Source organism: Drosophila serrata, unplaced genomic scaffold, assembly GCF_035046125.1.
Source record: "Drosophila serrata isolate PLE 108 unplaced genomic scaffold, ASM3504612v1 contig_208, whole genome shotgun sequence".
Lineage (NCBI taxonomy): Eukaryota > Metazoa > Arthropoda > Insecta > Diptera > Drosophilidae > Drosophila > Drosophila serrata.
This window is the reverse complement of record NW_028257106.1, coordinates 262540-279818: the sequence shown is the minus strand read 5'-3', so window position 1 is coordinate 279818 and position 17279 is coordinate 262540. Positions and strand designations below refer to the sequence as shown.

General features: G+C 43.6%; 1 protein-coding gene and 1 pseudogene across 33 annotated transcripts in view; one reads left to right on the top strand and one right to left on the bottom strand.

Annotated features, from left to right (window-relative positions):
• Maf1 (repressor of RNA polymerase III transcription Maf1) overlaps positions 1-9478 on the bottom strand; it is a 51896-nt gene extending 42418 nt beyond the window's left edge. For 3 of the 32 annotated variants that reach the window (XM_086829433.1, XM_086829442.1, XM_086829453.1), the window contains exons 1-3: positions 9141-9384; positions 8818-8976; positions 8201-8720 (exon numbers count right to left, since the gene is read on the bottom strand). In XM_086829433.1, the coding sequence (XP_086685559.1) occupies positions 8201-8301 (101 nt within the window). In that variant the 5' untranslated portion in view covers positions 8302-8720; positions 8818-8976; positions 9141-9384. Of the gene's footprint in view, positions 1-8200; positions 8721-8817; positions 8977-9136 lie in introns of all 32 variants that reach the window. The other 29 variants (XM_020956588.2, XM_086829447.1, XM_086829457.1 and 26 more) reach the window with 15 other exon arrangements.
• A 4317-nt stretch (positions 9479-13795) lies between these two features.
• Positions 13796-16759, top strand: LOC147644249 (uncharacterized; annotated as a pseudogene). Its single transcript, XR_015270897.1, has 7 exons — positions 13796-14084; positions 14151-14477; positions 14543-14969; positions 15041-15415; positions 15473-15875; positions 15945-16583; positions 16642-16759. The product of XR_015270897.1 is annotated as an uncharacterized LOC147644249 (transcript).
• Positions 16760-17279: the final 520 nt, after the last annotated feature.

Below are 17279 nucleotides of genomic sequence, written 5' to 3'. Positions count from 1 at the left end.
CTCTTTTGGGCTGCGTTTTTAATATCGGAATTTTTTTAAAAACTACTCTTACAATATTTTCGAAGCTTAGCAATGTTCGTCAGATAGTCCTACGGGACACAGGACGACTGCAACACGCAGAAAGTGAGGCACACTATGAATAAAAATTGCTTGCATTGTTAAATACTCGACGTTTGTCGCGATCAGATAGCTCCGGCTTTCTTCGAGAGCTACGCCTGACACCGTACCCATCCACATTTTTCAAAAATTTGGCAATAATATAGCGTGTTCGACCCATCAGTCGGGATATTTGGCTAACATTAAGGCCAGACTCGTTATACGCCTTAATTTTTCCCTTCTCTTCTTCGCTTAAAAAGCTACCATGCGGCATTTTATTAAAAAATGAATAAAATATTTTACAAAATTATAAAAAAACCAATAAACACTAAACCTTCCTCTTTAGCCGCAAAAATTGTGCTATTATTATTCGTCATACTTTATTTTGATCTACTGTGTGTTTCCATTCTCCTACGACCGCTGAAACAAAAATTTCATAGGTGTCGTATAATTATGAACAGGAGTGTATTCATTCATCTTTCCAAGTGAACGGACGTGTTTTTTTCTTGCGCTCTCGTTTTGTATTAAAGTTTGAATCAACCACCGGGGTTAACTTAATTTTTCTAATTTGTGTTAATAACTTCCCGTTCACTTTGCGTGTGCATGCAGCTTTTCTAATTTTGTGTATATAATTGGTTTTATTTTCCAATTTAGTTGTGCTGCTAGTGCTAGCTTTTGCATATTTTGAATTCCTTTTTGTGCCTTCTTCGTCTAGCTTTTGTTTGCGCCGTCGCAACAGCTAAACGTTTTATCTATTTATCTCCCACGCTCTCCAACTCTCTCGCTTTAGCTGTGCCGCTGCACTTCTTTTCTTATCTAATCTAATACGCTCTCCCGCTCTCGCTGTGACTCTTCACTTCTTTCTTTATAGCTCTGTTGTTATTTTTTTTCCAAGTACAAGTACAGTGGTAAGTCCTCATAATGTCCGGAAACATTGTCTGTTTTGTTAAAACCTGCCAAAAGGCAATTGCTGCAGGTGACCTTACAATCGGCTGCTGGCTGTGCGACAACGTCATGCACGCCAAGTGTATTGAAGTTGCAGCTCGGACGGTGGACGATGTAAGAAAAAACATCGGCCTGCGTTACTGTTGTGAGGCCTGTCGCGATGTAGAAAGGGAGATGACGTCTTTCATGCGGCAAACCAAAAGCGGTTTTAAGGGCATTTTAATGAGTTTTCATAAAACTCTTGATATGTTCTTGGCGCTGGACACCCAATTTAATAGCCTTACGCTATTAAATAAGTCTCCTAGGCGCAAAAAAACTGCTACTGGTGGGCAGCATGTAGACGGACCCCAACTACCTGCAACGGGCTCTCAGCAGCAGCCTCCCTCGGCACAGCCCTCGACCTCAGCATTAATTCCAAGAGTGCTGAGATCGAGCGCTAGGAAAGATTCGGTACCCGAATATGCAGCGGGAGTGCCCGTACCGCCGGTGATTTCTGTTTTATCCCCTGGGGGGTCGCAAATATTGACCCCTCAAAGTCCCGTGCACACAAATATATCTGCCCAGGGTGTTAGGCCCGGAATACCGGCCGACAATGGCACGGCAGATAACCAATCTGCCTTGCCAAAAGCCCTTATAGCGGTTCCACCAATGAGACATATTTTTGTCTCGCGGCTCTCCCCTGACCAAACATCGGAAGATGTTCTCGCCTTTATACAAGGCAAAACCAGAGCCGAAAAAATTAAGATAAAGGTGGAAAAGTTCAAATTTTCTTACGCAAGGGACATTTCATCTTTCAAAATAAATGTCCCTAACGAGCTCTTTAACACTATTTGCTCTCCCAACTTCTGGCCAGAGTACATAGTTGTTAAGGAGTTCGAGACGAAGAAAAAGAAAAAGCGGCCTGTAGGAATAACTCTTCCCAGGCCTGACGTTACCACTGCGCCTTCTACGTCTTCCAATCCCGACCCAAAAAACCAACCTACTTCTTAGGTATTTCCTCTCAGAATGCAAGAGGCTTACGTAGTAAGCTTCCTAACTTGTATTCTGATAGCCTTTCGTTTGCATCTCAGGTTATTGTGCTCACAGGAACCTGGTTAAAGCCGGAGATTCTGAGCTCCGAAGTTTTTCCAGCTGTGTTCACGGTATATCGGCTAGATCGCCCTATCAGACGCGGGGGTGGAGTTCTTATAGCGGTGGACTCCTCACTCACGTCAGAATTATTAACCTTCGAGGAATGCAACGATGTTCAATTCCTTTGTCTGAAGCTATCTATCAAAGGTAGCTCCATTTTTATTACCTATTCCTACATATCTCCATTGTTGGAACTTCCACATTATTGGAACTACCCTTCCGCTATTCAGATGGTTTCCAGTAGATTTTTGGATAGAGACCAGTTTGTAGACCTAGGTGATTTTAATATCCCTGGTGCTTTTTGGTGGTCAAATAATTCCAACAATACTCTTCTAACTTCTACACAACATGACTTTATCACTGGCTTGTTTGACATTTCGCTGTCTCAAGTCAACCATGTGCGAAATTCCTTACAGCGCTTGCTCGATCTTTGCTTCGTCTCTGATCCTGCGAGAGTTAGTTTAGCAAGGGTGGCGCCTCTGACGCAGCCCGAGGATCCTTATCATCCAACTTTCGATGTGACTCTTGATATTGGGTGTGACGTACAGAATATTTCTGACCGTCCAGCCAATAAAGTCCTATGTTTTCGCAAAACGGACTTTGAACGGCTGAATAATTTTATAAACGAGTTCAATTGGTCCGATCTATACATGTGCACTGACATGGCAGTTGCCGTGGATATTTTTTACAGTGCCATGAATTCATTTTTTACTGAATGTGTTCCGTTATATTATCCGCCAAGCTCGAATAAACCGCCGTGGTTTACTAAAGAGTTTAGCCGACTTAAAAATAAAAAATCTAGACTGTATGCTAAATTTAAAATCACCGGTTCTCAATCTGCCCTTTCATTTTATTTATCAGCTCGGTCAAACTTTACCGTGCTGAACGCGCAGTGTTATAAAAACTATTTAAATCGTTGTAGGGCCCAGTTCTCACAGGACCCAAAACAGTTTTATAATTTCGTTAACACTAAACGTAAACCTAAAACAAATCCTTCCTCGCTTTCATTTGAAAATACTACTGCAAATAATGATCAGGCAATAGCCGATCTATTTTCGCAGTTTTTTCAAACAACCTATTCTAGCTCTTCGTATATATACCAGACTTATTCCTACGACATACCCAAATCGAACTTAATTTTCTGTCCTAGCCTAAACGAAAGCTCTCTCCTTTTAGATCTTCATCGTGTCAAGCCAGTTTATTCGCCAGGTCCCGACGGAATTCCTGGCTGTGCGCTCAGGTATTGTGCCGACGCCCTGTGCTATCCCCTTCTGAAATTGTTTACCTTGTCCTTAGAAACCTCCCACTTTCCCATTATTTGGAAGGAATCGTTTTTTGTTTCTCTCCACAAAAAAGGTAGCAAATTGGATGCCAGCAATTATAGAGGAATCTCTAAGTTGTCGGCCATCCCTAAATTATTTGAAAACATTATCACCCCTCACTTACAGCACCTTTGTAGATCGGTTATTTCTCCATGTCAACATGGTTTTATTAAGCGAAGATCAACAACAACAAATCTTTTGGAGTTCTCTTCCTATATTATAAAGGGCTTCCATAATAATTGTCAGACAGATGTAATCTATACTGATTTCAGTAAAGCATTTGACTCTGTTAACCATTCTCTCCTCGTTAGAAAACTCGATTCAATGGGTTTTCCAAGTGATCTTCTTAATTGGATCTCTAGTTATTTGAATGGCAGGGCGCAGAAGGTCCTCTTTAAGAATAATTTATCCAATGTTCTAAGCGTTACATCTGGTGTCCCGCAAGGAAGCCATTTGGGACCCTTATTGTTTACATTGTTCATAAATGACCTGCCCAAAGTCTTGACTAACTCCATAGTACTTATGTACGCGGATGACGTCAAGCTTTGCGTGCAATACAATGACGTTGCCTGCCAGTCGGATTTACAAACAGATCTTAATAATTTTCAAATTTGGTGCCGTGTAAACTTATTATACTTAAATGGCTCGAAATGCAAGCTAATGACATTCTGTCGTGTCGCTCCTAAGCTTGCTACTTACACGCTGAACTGCTGCTCTTTGGAAAGAATTAATACAGTTGACGATTTGGGCGTCCGCTTGGACCCAAAACTTGACTTTATTGATCGTATTTCGTCTATGGTGAATAGAGCCAGGGGTGTGCTTGGATTTATTAAACGGTGGTCGAAGGAATTCAATGACCCCTATGTTACTAAATCCTTATATACTTCCTTAGTTCGTGCTATCCTAGAATATGGATGCTGCGTTTGGAGCCCTCAGTACGGCGTCCATAGTAAACGCATTGAGTCGGTTCAAAAGAACTTTTTACTTCTCGCTCTACGCGGTTTAAATTGGGATGCAAACCAAAGATTACCTTCCTACTCTAGTAGACTCCTATTAATAAACTTGCCGTCCTTAGCCAATCGTAGAACGATGCTAGGGATAACCTTTATTTTTAACCTTATCCATGGTGATGTGGAAAGTGCTGACTTGTTGAGTCAGCTTAATTTCCATGTACCATGTAGAACCACTAAGGAATGTACCGAAAAGAAACTGCACACTTTCAATTGTGAAAAGCTCTCAGTGGGAGCTTTCGATCATGCCATGCGGTGCACCGTTAGAAAGCTCTATTAATTCTGCGTTGTTTGCATGTTCTCTTTTCACTATTTGTTTTGCACATTTCGCAATGCCTCGTATTGAAGAACACGTCCGTCAAAAAATTGTGCACAATTACTGCACAGAAAACGGTGTTTCGTACCGAAACTTAGCCAAACGCTATAAAGTAAGCGTTAATAGTGTTAAGAATATTATTATCAAATTTGGGAAGACATGTTCTCTAAAAGATTTGCCAAAAACTGGCAGAAAAAAAGGTCCAAGGGATGCCAGCGTCGATAAGAAGGTGCTAGCTTTAATTGAGAAAAATCCCACGACGTCAGTTCGAGATTTGGCCAAAAAAGCGCGAACGAGTGTAAGTGTGGTGCAGCGCATAAAACAACGGCATGGCCTAAAGACTTATAAAAAACAAAAAGTGTCAAAAAAAAGTTTGCGCCAACGAGAAGTCGGCAAAACGAGAGTACACAAGCTTTATGATCGCTTGCTCACTGATGCAGTGGAATGCGTCGTAATGGACGACGAAACATATGTAAAATTAGACTCAAAAACATTACCAGGCCCCCAATTTTACACAAAAGCCAAAGGTGAATCAATTAGCGACTCGGACACCAAAATAGAAGTGGACAAATTTGGGGAGAAAGTCCTGATATAGCAGGCAATTTGCACATGTGGCCTAAAAACCAGCCCATTTTTCACAAATGGCACAATAAACGCAGAGGTTTACCAAAAAGAGTGCATTAAAAAACGTTTAATACCGTTTTATAGAAAGCACAACGTGTCGACAATATTTTGGCCAGACTTAGCGTCAGCGCACTATGCCCGGTCAACATTAGCGCTCCTTGAGGCGGAGAACATCAAGTTTGTTTCAAAAGAGGAGAACCCACCAAATTGCCCAGAGCTGCGTCCCATTGAGAGATATTGGGCCATCGTTAAGCGAAATTTAATAAAAAATGGTAGTCTCTCCCAAAATAACAAAGAAATGAAAAAAAAATGGATGCGTGCAGCCGGCAAGGTCACCAAGGAGGGTGTGCAGCGAGGAGTTAAGCGAAAAATTCGCTTAAAAATAAGAAGTTAATTTTTTTAAAATTCTGTTTATAAAAATTGAAAGTTTAAGTTTTGCTATAAAAAGAACAAAAAGAAAAATTGAAATCGAATCAAAAACATGAAAGTTATAGTAGAAAGAAAGTGTGCAGTTTCTTTTCGGTACATTCCTTAGATCCTATATCCCATTAGTATTGCCTCCTTTGAACTGCATGAACCTTTTAGAGTGCTATGTGCAAATTATAATGATTTGTACACACTAATCTCTAACGTAGATACCCTTCCCAAATTAAAATCTTTAATACTAACACACTTAGTAAGCATGCAAGCTAACAATCTGGCAGCACGCCGGTAGTCAATTTTCCTCGTATTCTGTCCTATATTTTCCATCGCGCCTACTAACACCTAACCCAAAAAGGCACGTGCCACTTGTATGTACTGACCTTAGTGCATCAACGTCCAAGTGTATGTCGGAACGGGTCGGATCGGACGACTATATCATATAGCTGCCATAGGAATGATCGGAAAATTTTTACAACATTTTTTTTAACATTTCCAGTTTTCAATAGAATTGGATCAAATTTAAAATATAGCCATTTTATTATACTCTACAATTTTGTGTCAAATTTCATGAAAATCGGACAACTATATCATATAGGTGCCATACAAACGATCGTTTGATGTAGAAGAAAAATGCAAATCTGTGAATGTAAAACTGCAAATATAATATGTATAGGTGAATGAAATGAAACCAGGTATTACTTCATTGTTTTTAACACAAAAATATATAATTTATATTGTATGGATTCCTAGTCATAGAAGTTCTATCTGCAAGGGTATATAAACTTTGGCGTTCCGAAGTTAGCTTCCTTTCTTGTTGTTATTATTCTTGTTTTTGTTGACCGATTTCCATTACATTTTTTTTATTGCATAAATTGATATATTCAGAAACAAGCAGAAAACGAAAACAAAAGATAACGGTTCATAGGCCAATATTAAAAACAAAAGAAAATATGTCTATTTATTTTGGATATATGTAGCTTAATAAACTCAAGTTAAAGCCTTCATCGATACCTAAACAAATTTTTTTAACTATTAATAAAGTAACTTATGAGACTGTCACAAAAAAAAAATGTTTAATTTTAATAGCATTAAAAAAAAAACAAATTATGTGTAAATATTACACTGTAGGTGCATCTATTCTTTTACTTATACTTTTCTAAGAACCGTTAACTTTCGAATTCCTTTTTGGCTCGCTTCTGCATACACTGAACAGCAAATCTCTACGTACACCCCAAAAAAATTTCAAATTCAAACTTTAAACACAAACTGTTCAGTTAATCATTAACGTTTTAGACAATTTTTTTTGCTAGCATACTCTTTATTAAATTGTCTTCAATGACGTATTTTTTTTAGAATTATGAAACAATGCTTTATATTTTATTTTTAATTTTAAACTTAACACTGTAAAAAAATGACCCCGCAAAAGTCTGCGTACAGCTGACGAAAAACTATTTTAACTTAATAATATACTTATTTTAATATCTGGTATGGTATCTATTCCTGTGTACAACCTCCGTAAGGCGTCTCGGCATGGAATCTATATACCAATTTTGGTAGACAATTTCCCAGAAAGTCCTGTAAAATTAGGGTTGGAACATGAATATTGGTTTCAAGAGGACAATGATCCGAAGCACACGGCACATAATACAAAGCTTAACTTTCTATTAAAAGTTAAAAATCAGTGGCGAATAGCTCCACAGAGTCCAGATCTTAGCCCAATTGCGCATTTGTGGCATCTCTTGGAGCGGAAGATCCGGAAACATACAATAAAGTCGAAAAAAATGCTTAAGGATGTCATTGTGGAGGAAAGGATCAAAATAACAGGCGAGGAGCCAAAAATCTGGTGGATTCCATGCCGAGACGCCTTACGGAGGTTGTACACAGGAATAGATACCATACCAGATATTAAAATAAGTATATTATTAAGTTAAAATAGTTTTTCGTCAGCTGTACGCAGACCTTAGCGGGGTCATTTTTTACAGTGTTAAGTTTAAAATTAAAAATAAAATATAAAGCATTGCTTCATAATTCTAAAAAAAATACGTATGTTATGTTAACTGAACAGTTTGTGTTTAAAGTTTGAATTTGACATTTTTTTTGGGTGTACGCAGAGATATGCGGTTCAGTGTAGATCAATCTACGCAATAAAAAAAATTTCAAGGAAAACGGTCAGCAACAAGAATAAATACTAAAAGAAATTTGGCTATGAAAATGGTCGAAGTGTAAATACTTTTGACTACCTTTGTATATGTACATATGTACATTAGGGCAGATATTTCAACCAACAAAATTAAAAAAACAAAATCATTATTCATGCTATTGATTATACGTACCATGAATAACTTTCAATGCGTCCGAAGATTGTTACACCGCTTGTTTGAATAGAAAGAGCATTGTTGATTGCCTCGAAACGTGAGCTCTCTAATAACTTCATTTTTTGTTGAAATATTTATTAATTTCAGAAATATTCAGGTCCCAGAATATAGAACTTTTTTTGTATTTGTTTTAACTATCAATTAATGTGACTTTGAATTATTAAAAATAAATAGTCACACTTTTGACGAATTATTTATCTTAGGCGATCTTCCGTCTTATTGAAATTTTCGGTAGCTTAATAATTCCCGATAAATTATTTACCACAAGGTGTATGGAAATCAGAGCCGCAATATTATAACTCAACTTTGCCTGTCTCAGCATGGTTATGAGATTTGCAATAATTTTCTGAACTTCCAATCTTTTAAGATGAACGATTTTCCCGATGTGTACTTCCGAATTTCCGCAGCTCCTTAACATGACACTTGTCAATAAATCCGTGGTTACAATAGCTCAAATGTGCTTTCTGTATAGAAAAAACTTATTGGTATATTATTATTTAATATTTGTCGTATTGTTTGTATTAAACTTTAATTAAACTCCACAGCAATCCAAACATAAAAATACACATACATACCTATGCATATATGCATGTACATACATACATATATGTATATCAAGAAGTAAATATATCAAAACAATTTCAAAGATACTTTTTCATATGTCTGCACTGGGATAAATGTTATAATTATATATACAAATTTATGAACTTCTTTAATTTTTCCCAAATTTATTACTGTAAGAAACATATTGATTTGATATTTACAAATGCATGTATATATATAATTTAAAACTTATATACATATAGTGTGGGCATAGTACAAAATTCATTTGCATAAATTTAATATTAGCAGAGTAAATATATTTTATAATTTCTAAGAATTTATTGTAAATACCAACAAGCTTCAACCACAGATGCAGAGTTTCTATGCAATTATTGCAAACGAACTAGTTCAGTCAGTGTTGGCAACTATCGGTCGTCATATATGGTTGGAAAGCCAACCAAAATAGCCTAAAATAGCCAACCTCAACAGATATTATGAATTTTTTTTGTTTATGAAAAATAATTGTTGATGCAATATTTTTTCAAGCATGATCAGGAAAAACGGAGAGTAAGATTAGTACGCTACCTTTTCGCGATACTGATGGATTTGTGGTGGCACTTATCGATGGTTGAAATATCGATAAATATAAAAATAAAACCAACGGATAAATAAAGGAATACTGATGAAATATGATGTCCGTCAAATTAGCGTCGAAATGGAACCGTGGGAAAAAGTGAACACGGAGGGGATCTTTAATTTTTTATTAATTTTGTAATGAAGGCACTAATTGGAATAAAATAAAGTTTCTAAATGCTAAAAACTGAATTTACTATTCTTTTATACTGGGTTTGAAAGTATTTGACATTTCGATATATTAAAAAAAGAACATGTGAAAAGTCGTGTTTTGACGGATTTCTTAATATCTCGGCTAATCGAACGCGTGCAGCAATACCCGATGCGCCAAAAGAAAGGACATTTATTTTAGTTTTACCGTACCAAGTTTAAATTTTTAAACCGTCAGTTTTTGAGCAAATCGCATAACAGTGATCTTACCTCGGGGTCGGCTCCATACAAAATAGGGCATCAAAAATAGTAAGGCATATAACTTCGATTTACGAACGCGTGCACATATGCACGGTATATAGGCTTACTAGGGAAAGATTAAGGAATATTTGGTAAAAATTTCAATTGTTTTAACCGTCAGATTTCGAGAAAATCGATTAACAGTGGGTGGTGTATTTGGGCTGATATCCAAGGCGCGAGCTATGAAAATGGAACCAGATGGGAATCTGCAGAGAACCACTCGCTGAACCAGACCATGGAACCATGTTTAAAAAAAAATACTAAATTTAATAAAAATAGCAATTTGTTGAATAAAATATTAAGAAGAGTGACTGCCCAATAAATAGAGAAGCCATTCATAACAATTTAGTGTGATTTTCATCTAAATCAGGGAAAATTATCTATTTCGTTATTTTTACATTATTTTAGTATATACCACGGCGGCATGTTATGCCGCTCCCCGACAAGCAAAATCGACGCAAACTTTTACAAAAATCTTACTCTCTTAAATGAACGCGTGCAAACTTGCACCGTATCCCAAAAGTTAGGGAAAAATATTCTCTAATTTCGAATTAAATCTTAACATGATCTAACCGTTAGATTTTGAAAAAATTCAAGTGTTTCTCTTTTCCGACCTCATTCACAAACACTGGCTTCCTAATGACCTTAACGCCATGTGGCATGATTATTTCATACAATTGTTTTAATGGCCAATAGGAATATTTTCTGGCGGATTTTCATCGATAGGGTGTGGGAAGCGCCCCTATCGATATGTAGCAAGTGTTTGTGAATGAGATCGGAAAAGAGAAACACTTGAACACACGCTCGAATTTGTGGCTTGGTTGGTCCCGCCACGATGCGCCCACCCATCCAGTGATGCCTCCTCGACATTTCGGGGCATCACCCATCTCCGGCGGGCAGAACTTACTCCAGGCGGTCTGGCAACCGGCTCATCTCCCCCCCAGGTAAAACTTACTCTATTTTCATTTCAAGCTTTAATGACTATTGATTATTTTTTTGATTTATTTCATTGATTTATTTTTTAAGTTTAACAAGGCAACAAATATAGTTATTAGGCGCCAACTCATCCACGGCGAGAACGTGGCCTCAGCCAGGGATGCGCTTGCGCTGCCTTTTATCGGGAAACGTTGTCGGTCTTGCGGAGAAGAAGCTATTCGGCCGCAATTTGGATACGACTGGCTAACAAAAATTTTTCCCTCACTTTCACCTAGTATCCCTGCTGGAGCTCCAAGAGAAATAGACTAGGGTCGGGGCTCAAAAAAAAACGAGAGCTTACTAATTGGCTTCTTCCCCGTTCCCCTATTGGTCGCAGCGCATGTGTTGCACCTATCCCGGACCCAGGATACGATCAAACGGAGGGCGAGACAAACACACTAATATCTTTCACCTAATAATAACAAACTAATTTTTCTCTATTCCGGCTCGCTCTGGTTTGGCGCCGATTAGTAAGGGCTGCCGGCAGGTCGGCGGCAGCTGCCTGGGCAGGAACTAATATGCAATCCGCCCTTTAAATCGTCCCATCCGGAACGGTATCACCGGATGGTAGCAGCTGATGGGAATCTCCTGCAGTGGCGGGGACGGCTGCTCTGGATGGCGGACCTGTGCTGCGGCGGCGGCTCGGCGGATCTGGGGGTCGTCTTTGGGCTGCGGCGGCGGCGACGGCTCCGACGTTTGCTTTGGCCGGCGGACTTGGCTGCGCCGGTCACTCTGGCCGGCGGTCCTGGGTTGCGGCGACTCTGGCCGGTGGTCGTTCTGACCGCGGCGGATTCAGCGACGCGGTGACCAGCAGCTTTGGCGGATTCGGCGACGCGGTGGCCAGCAGCTCTGAGGCGACGGCTCAGGCAACGGCACTGGGTGGCTCTGAGGCGACGGCTCCGACAACGGCACTGGGTGGCTCTGAGGCGACGGCTCAAGCAACGGCGCTGGGTGGCGTTCGGTCACGTCGTCCACCTCGATTCCGTGATCACGTTTTTCTCGTTCCGATTTTAACCGCACAAAAATCCCTCGTTATGAATTCAGATTTTTCTCCTCGTTTTTTTCACTCGCACCTCCCTTTATAGCACGGTTCTTTTCCGCCGTTCCAGACTCCAGCCGTTACTTTTACATTGCCCTTGCCGAGAGAAAGGGCAAGAACCCTTTCTCTTAGGCCGCATTCGAACTTCACGGTTTGCTTATTTTCCTCGCCCCCTCCTGGTCCTACCAATTCTACCTATCCCTATCGATATATCGATAGTCCTTCAGCCCGTTCCCACCCGAAATGCAACACCGCCCAAGGATATGGGGTGTTGCTCCCGGCTTCCAGCAGCTCGACAGGATCATTGGGAGCATTTAGATCTGTATCTCCAGCGCAGTTCCGTAAGGTGCCCAACGCGGGGCCCACGTCTTACGGGAAGTACCCTTTATCCAGTGTCTGGTCCATGTGTACTTCATGATCCCTCTTCCAGGTCCCACGCGGATATCTTTGGCGTGGTATACACACAAACTCCGGCCCTGCATGTCCTCGAGCTCGTACGTGTTGCTGCCTATCGTCCTCACCACCCTGGCCTTGAGGAACTTCTTGGCAAACTTTGCGTTAACTTGCCTTCCGAAGTCGCTGAGAACGAAATTCCGGCGATACACCTCCTGGCCAGGCTTTGCGGCAAACTCTCTGGCCCTCTGGTTATAGCGTTGGCGACAACGATCGTACGAGGGCTCCAGACACTTGCGCACCTTCTCCTGCACGACTCGGAGCTTGTCAGCTATTGGCATACCGGCCATCTCGTGGTCGCACAGAGACTGCAGCTTCCTGGCCAATCGGTAGCTGGAACCATGTAGGAACATGTGGTGTCCGAACAGCGTGAAAAACGGTGCTTCGTCACTTCGATCTCGGGAAGGTAGGCATCCCATTCTCTATGATCGTTCTCCAGGAACCCTCGGACGCAGAACGCTCCGATTCACTCGTTCCGCTGCGTTCCTCTGTGGAGAGTATATCGGAATTTTTAAGTGCCGAATCCCAAAGCTCTCCATGGCTTCCTCGAAGATCTTCGACACAAACTGTCGTCCATTGTCCGAATGCACGATCTCTGGGACCCCGAACTTGTAGAAGACCTCGTTTATGAGGAAATCCACAACATTTGAGGCTTTCGCTTCCTTCATGGCCCTCAGGAACGTGTATTTGGAAAAGGTGTCCACCACAATGAAGATCCAGGCATGCCCTTTCTTCGACCTCGGGTACTTGCCAAGGAAGTCGATGTACAGCTTCTGGAATGACCGCTCAGTCTTTACTCGCTCACTGATTCCGACCATCATACGGTGATTCGGCGGCTTCGACTCCTTGCAGACCTGACATCTTCGAACAAATTCCCGAACCTGCAGCACCATCCCGGGCCAGTAGAACTGCCGCCGAAGGATCTCCAGTGTCTTCCCCATTCCGCCGTGAGCTACCTTTGGCTCCGTATGGGCTCGCTCTACCAGGCTGTGGGTCAGACTCGGCGGTATCCAGAGCTTCCACGCTGATCCGTCCACCTCGTCGTCCAAAATTCCCGGGGAGGTTCGCTTAAAGATGAGCCCGTCCTCAATCTAAAGATCCGGTAAGTTATCCTTGTTTCCCAGGATCTCTTGGACTAACTCCTGGTACTCCTTTCCAGCAAATTCGGTGGTCTCAAAACCCAGCAACTCTGTTAGGTCTGCCACCACGTTCTCGCTGCCTTTACGGTGTTCGATTGTAAAGTTGAACCCCTGGAGCTGCAGAGACCACCTGGCCAGGCGTCCCGACAGATCTTTCATGGACATCAACCATTTCAAGCTGGCGTGATTCGTGATGCACGTAAACGGCATGCCTTCCACGTATGGTCGGAACTTCCGGATCGCCAGGAGGGCTGCCAGGCACTCTTTCTCGGTGACGGTGTAATTCACCTGGTGATGTGTGATGCGTCACACTGAATATAAAAGTGCCGCATGAAATCGGCGTGCACCAGGCCTGGTGCCGTGGTTAGCGCCATCTTCAAGGCTTCAATTGCCAGCTGCGCTTCCGGACTCAAGGAAAACTTGTTCCCAGTTTTCTTGAGGGATTCAGTCAACGGCGCTGCTTGCGTTGCGAAGTTTCGAACGAATCTCCGATACCAGCCTGCTGTTCCCAGAAACGCGCACCTCCTTCATCAACCTCGGCTCCGGCATCGATTGCCGCCACTCTACCGGGATCCATGCTCAAACGACCTCCACCCACGACGAAACCCAAGTAAGTCAAAGACTTGAAGCAGAATTTAGATTTATTCATGTCGATGGTTAATCCTGCTTCTCTTAGGCATTCGGCGACTCGTCGTAGGTATCGGAAGTGCGTCTCGATGTCCGGGGCCAGAATGAGCAGATCGTCCAAGTATACAAATACGTTGGATCGGATCTCGGCTGGGATTACTCGATTCATGAGTCTCACCAGCCTCTGTGCCGCATTACAGAGCCCGAAAGACATCACCCTGAATTGGTAGAGGGGCCGACCAGGAACTGTGAACGCCGTCAACTCCTTGCTCATCTCGTTCAGTTCGATCTGCCAGAACGCAAATTTCAAATCCACGCTGGAGATGAAATGCGTTTGATCGATTCTGGACAGGATTCCATCGATACTAGGCAAGGGGTAAGCGTCATTGACGGTCACGTCATTTAGTTTCCTGGCATCTAAACAGAATCTATCCTTTCCAGGCTTCGACACCATCGTCGTCCGGTTGCTCCAAGGGCTCTTGCTCTCCTCGATGACTCCCAAAGCTAGCATTTTGTCGACTTCGTCCTCGACCACCTTTTGCTTCGCTGGAGACATCGGGTAGGGTCGGTCTTTGAAAATTTTGGCGCCTTCCACCAGCTCTATGGAGTGTTTCTCCAGGCCAGTCGTTCCCAAACCATCCTTCTCGAAGGTGAGGAACCTCTGCTTGATTTCCTCTAACTCTCGGTTCTCGGCTCCAGATAATGTCCAGGATTCGGGGTCCGTCTTTTCCTCGTCGTCATCTTCCTGGTCGGCGCAGTGCTCCATCTTCCTGACGTGGACTTCTTCGGCCTTCTTCACCCCTTGAACCGGGATATCTCCAACTACGGCCGGAGTCAGGTCAAACGCCCGCCAAAAGTCGACGCCGAGGTATGCCGCCTGTTCCAGATAAGGGCACAGATAGAAATAAATGTTTTCTACCCTTCCCTCATACTGCACAGGTACCTCTATCCGGCCGATGATCGACCGATCCTCTCCAGTGGCAGTTCGCACCATCGAGAAGTACCTCTGCACCGGCACACCCATCCCGTCCACCAGTTCCCTGCAGCCTTTTCCGAGCAGACTGACGCTCGCCCCGGTGTCCAACAAACCAGTCAGCTGCTGGCCTGAGATCGTTACTCGGGCCAACGGTCTGGGATCCTGGGTGCCGCCCCGCTTGACGGCCGCGACGACTTCTCGGCGCTTCCGCTGGCGTTTTCGGAACCGATCTCGTACCTTTCGAACCGTCCGGGAGACCTCACGCATGCCGCTCAGCTGATGCTCCTCGAAGATACAGTTCCTGACCTCTAAATACCGTCGCATGCGCTCTTCATAGGGTAAGTATCTTAAATTATTTTTAGAATTATCCTTAACGCCTATCTTGTTATTTTTAGGGTCTCCTACTGCGCGGAACTCCGCGTTGGGCGAGCCTCTTCCGCTCTGGGATCGCCCCGCCGTCCGTTTCCCATACAATTCGGGCACTTCGGAGCGACGGTGTCGGCCTTTCCGCAACGGAAACAAAAAACTTTGTTCAGCTCCTGCCCGCAATCCCGAAAACCGTGGTCCATTGCTCCACAATTTCAGCAGCCAGCCCGGAAAGGATTTTGAGGCCGCTCCCGGACTTCCTGCACTTGCAGTGGTTGCTCGTCTGCATCCTCCTCTGGCTCTGGAGCAAACGCCTCACTGACTCGGTTCCGTTCCGGCCCTTGGTAGCGCGTTGGTGGTGGGAATTGGGCCCGAGCTCTGCGTCCGAAGGTACGCTCCACCTCGAGGCTCTCCTGCCGTAACTCATCCACAGTGAGTAGCTCCATCGCATACATGAAACGAGCGATCCTATCTTAACCCTTTTTTCATCACTTTAACCAGGTGACGCTCCGGCATCGGCTTCCTCAGGCGAGAAGCAAAGGTTTGCATCGCATGCTGGTAATCATCTACGCTCTCCCCTGGTTGCTGCTCCCGCTGCAGTAGCTGATGCATCCGCTGATGCTTCGTCTCATGGCTCTGGAATCGATCTAGCAGCTGTCCAGTCGGTGCTGCTGCACGTGGATCCAAAATCACTCCAGGGCCCTATCCGTTAGCAGTGTGTGGAAATTTCTCATCACCTCGGCCCACGAGCAACGCGATTGCCTCTGGAGGGACTCCAAGTGAAACAGGAAGCCTTCGATGTGGTTCCGCTCGTCCACCCTTGTGACCTGGGGACTGACTCCTGCATCCCAGTTGACGTACGTCCGTTCGTCACGGAATCCGCCGGCGCGGTGGTCCTCGACACGCCAGTTCCGACCAACGCTGTCATCCCGACGCGTCTCCTCAACCTCGGTGGAACCGACGGGGCTGAAGGCGTAGGCCTCGTTGCATGACCGGCGGACGTCTGTTCATGCCTGGGTACCGCTCCGCGGGCGTCGTCCACGGGCTCCCTCGCTCGTCCAAACGGAGGTGGTGGCTGCTGTGGGCGCTGTTGTTATCCTGTTGCTGTCGATTGCTGCTGCTGACTCTCGATCCCTCCAGGTAAGTGCTGCTTTGTGGCGGGTCTCAAAACTTCATTAATCAGCTTCATCATTTCCAGAAACCCGGCCCGCATCTCGTCCCGCAAGCTCTGGCTGATCCCATCTTCTTGGGTCTTGCGGTATGTTTCCGTCGTCTGAGCCAGGATGAGGTTCACCGCCGACTTGGCTGTGGAATATACGGGCGGACTCTGGAAATGTACTGCCCTCTGAGCGGGATCCATTTCAATCAGATGGTCAGCTGTGGCCCCGATCGCCTCGAAGTCTAGCAATTTTGTCTTTGTTTGCTCTCCCGGCTTCTCCAGCAGGTGGTCTTGCCGCCGAGAAGGGGATGACCTCATAAAGGCCCGCGGCGGCGCGTGCCCGACAGCACCCTCCCCATCTGTGGACCACAACTCCTCTTCCTGGGTTGAAGGACCCTTCGACCTGAGCTGGTAATTATTTCCCCTATCCCTGTCCATAATCAAATTCTTTAATTCCTAACCGCTACCGACTTTATTCACAAAATAAATAAATATGTAAGCATAAATAACCTAACATAAATAAATGCACATGCAACAAATATGTAACTAAATAACTCAATAAATAAATAAATCTATATATATAAAAATGCCCTGTTCGTGTCTACTTCCTTTATAGACTTGAAAAGTTCTGAACCGTTTAAGCCCAAATTTTGACACAACATGCGTTGAGGTTCCAG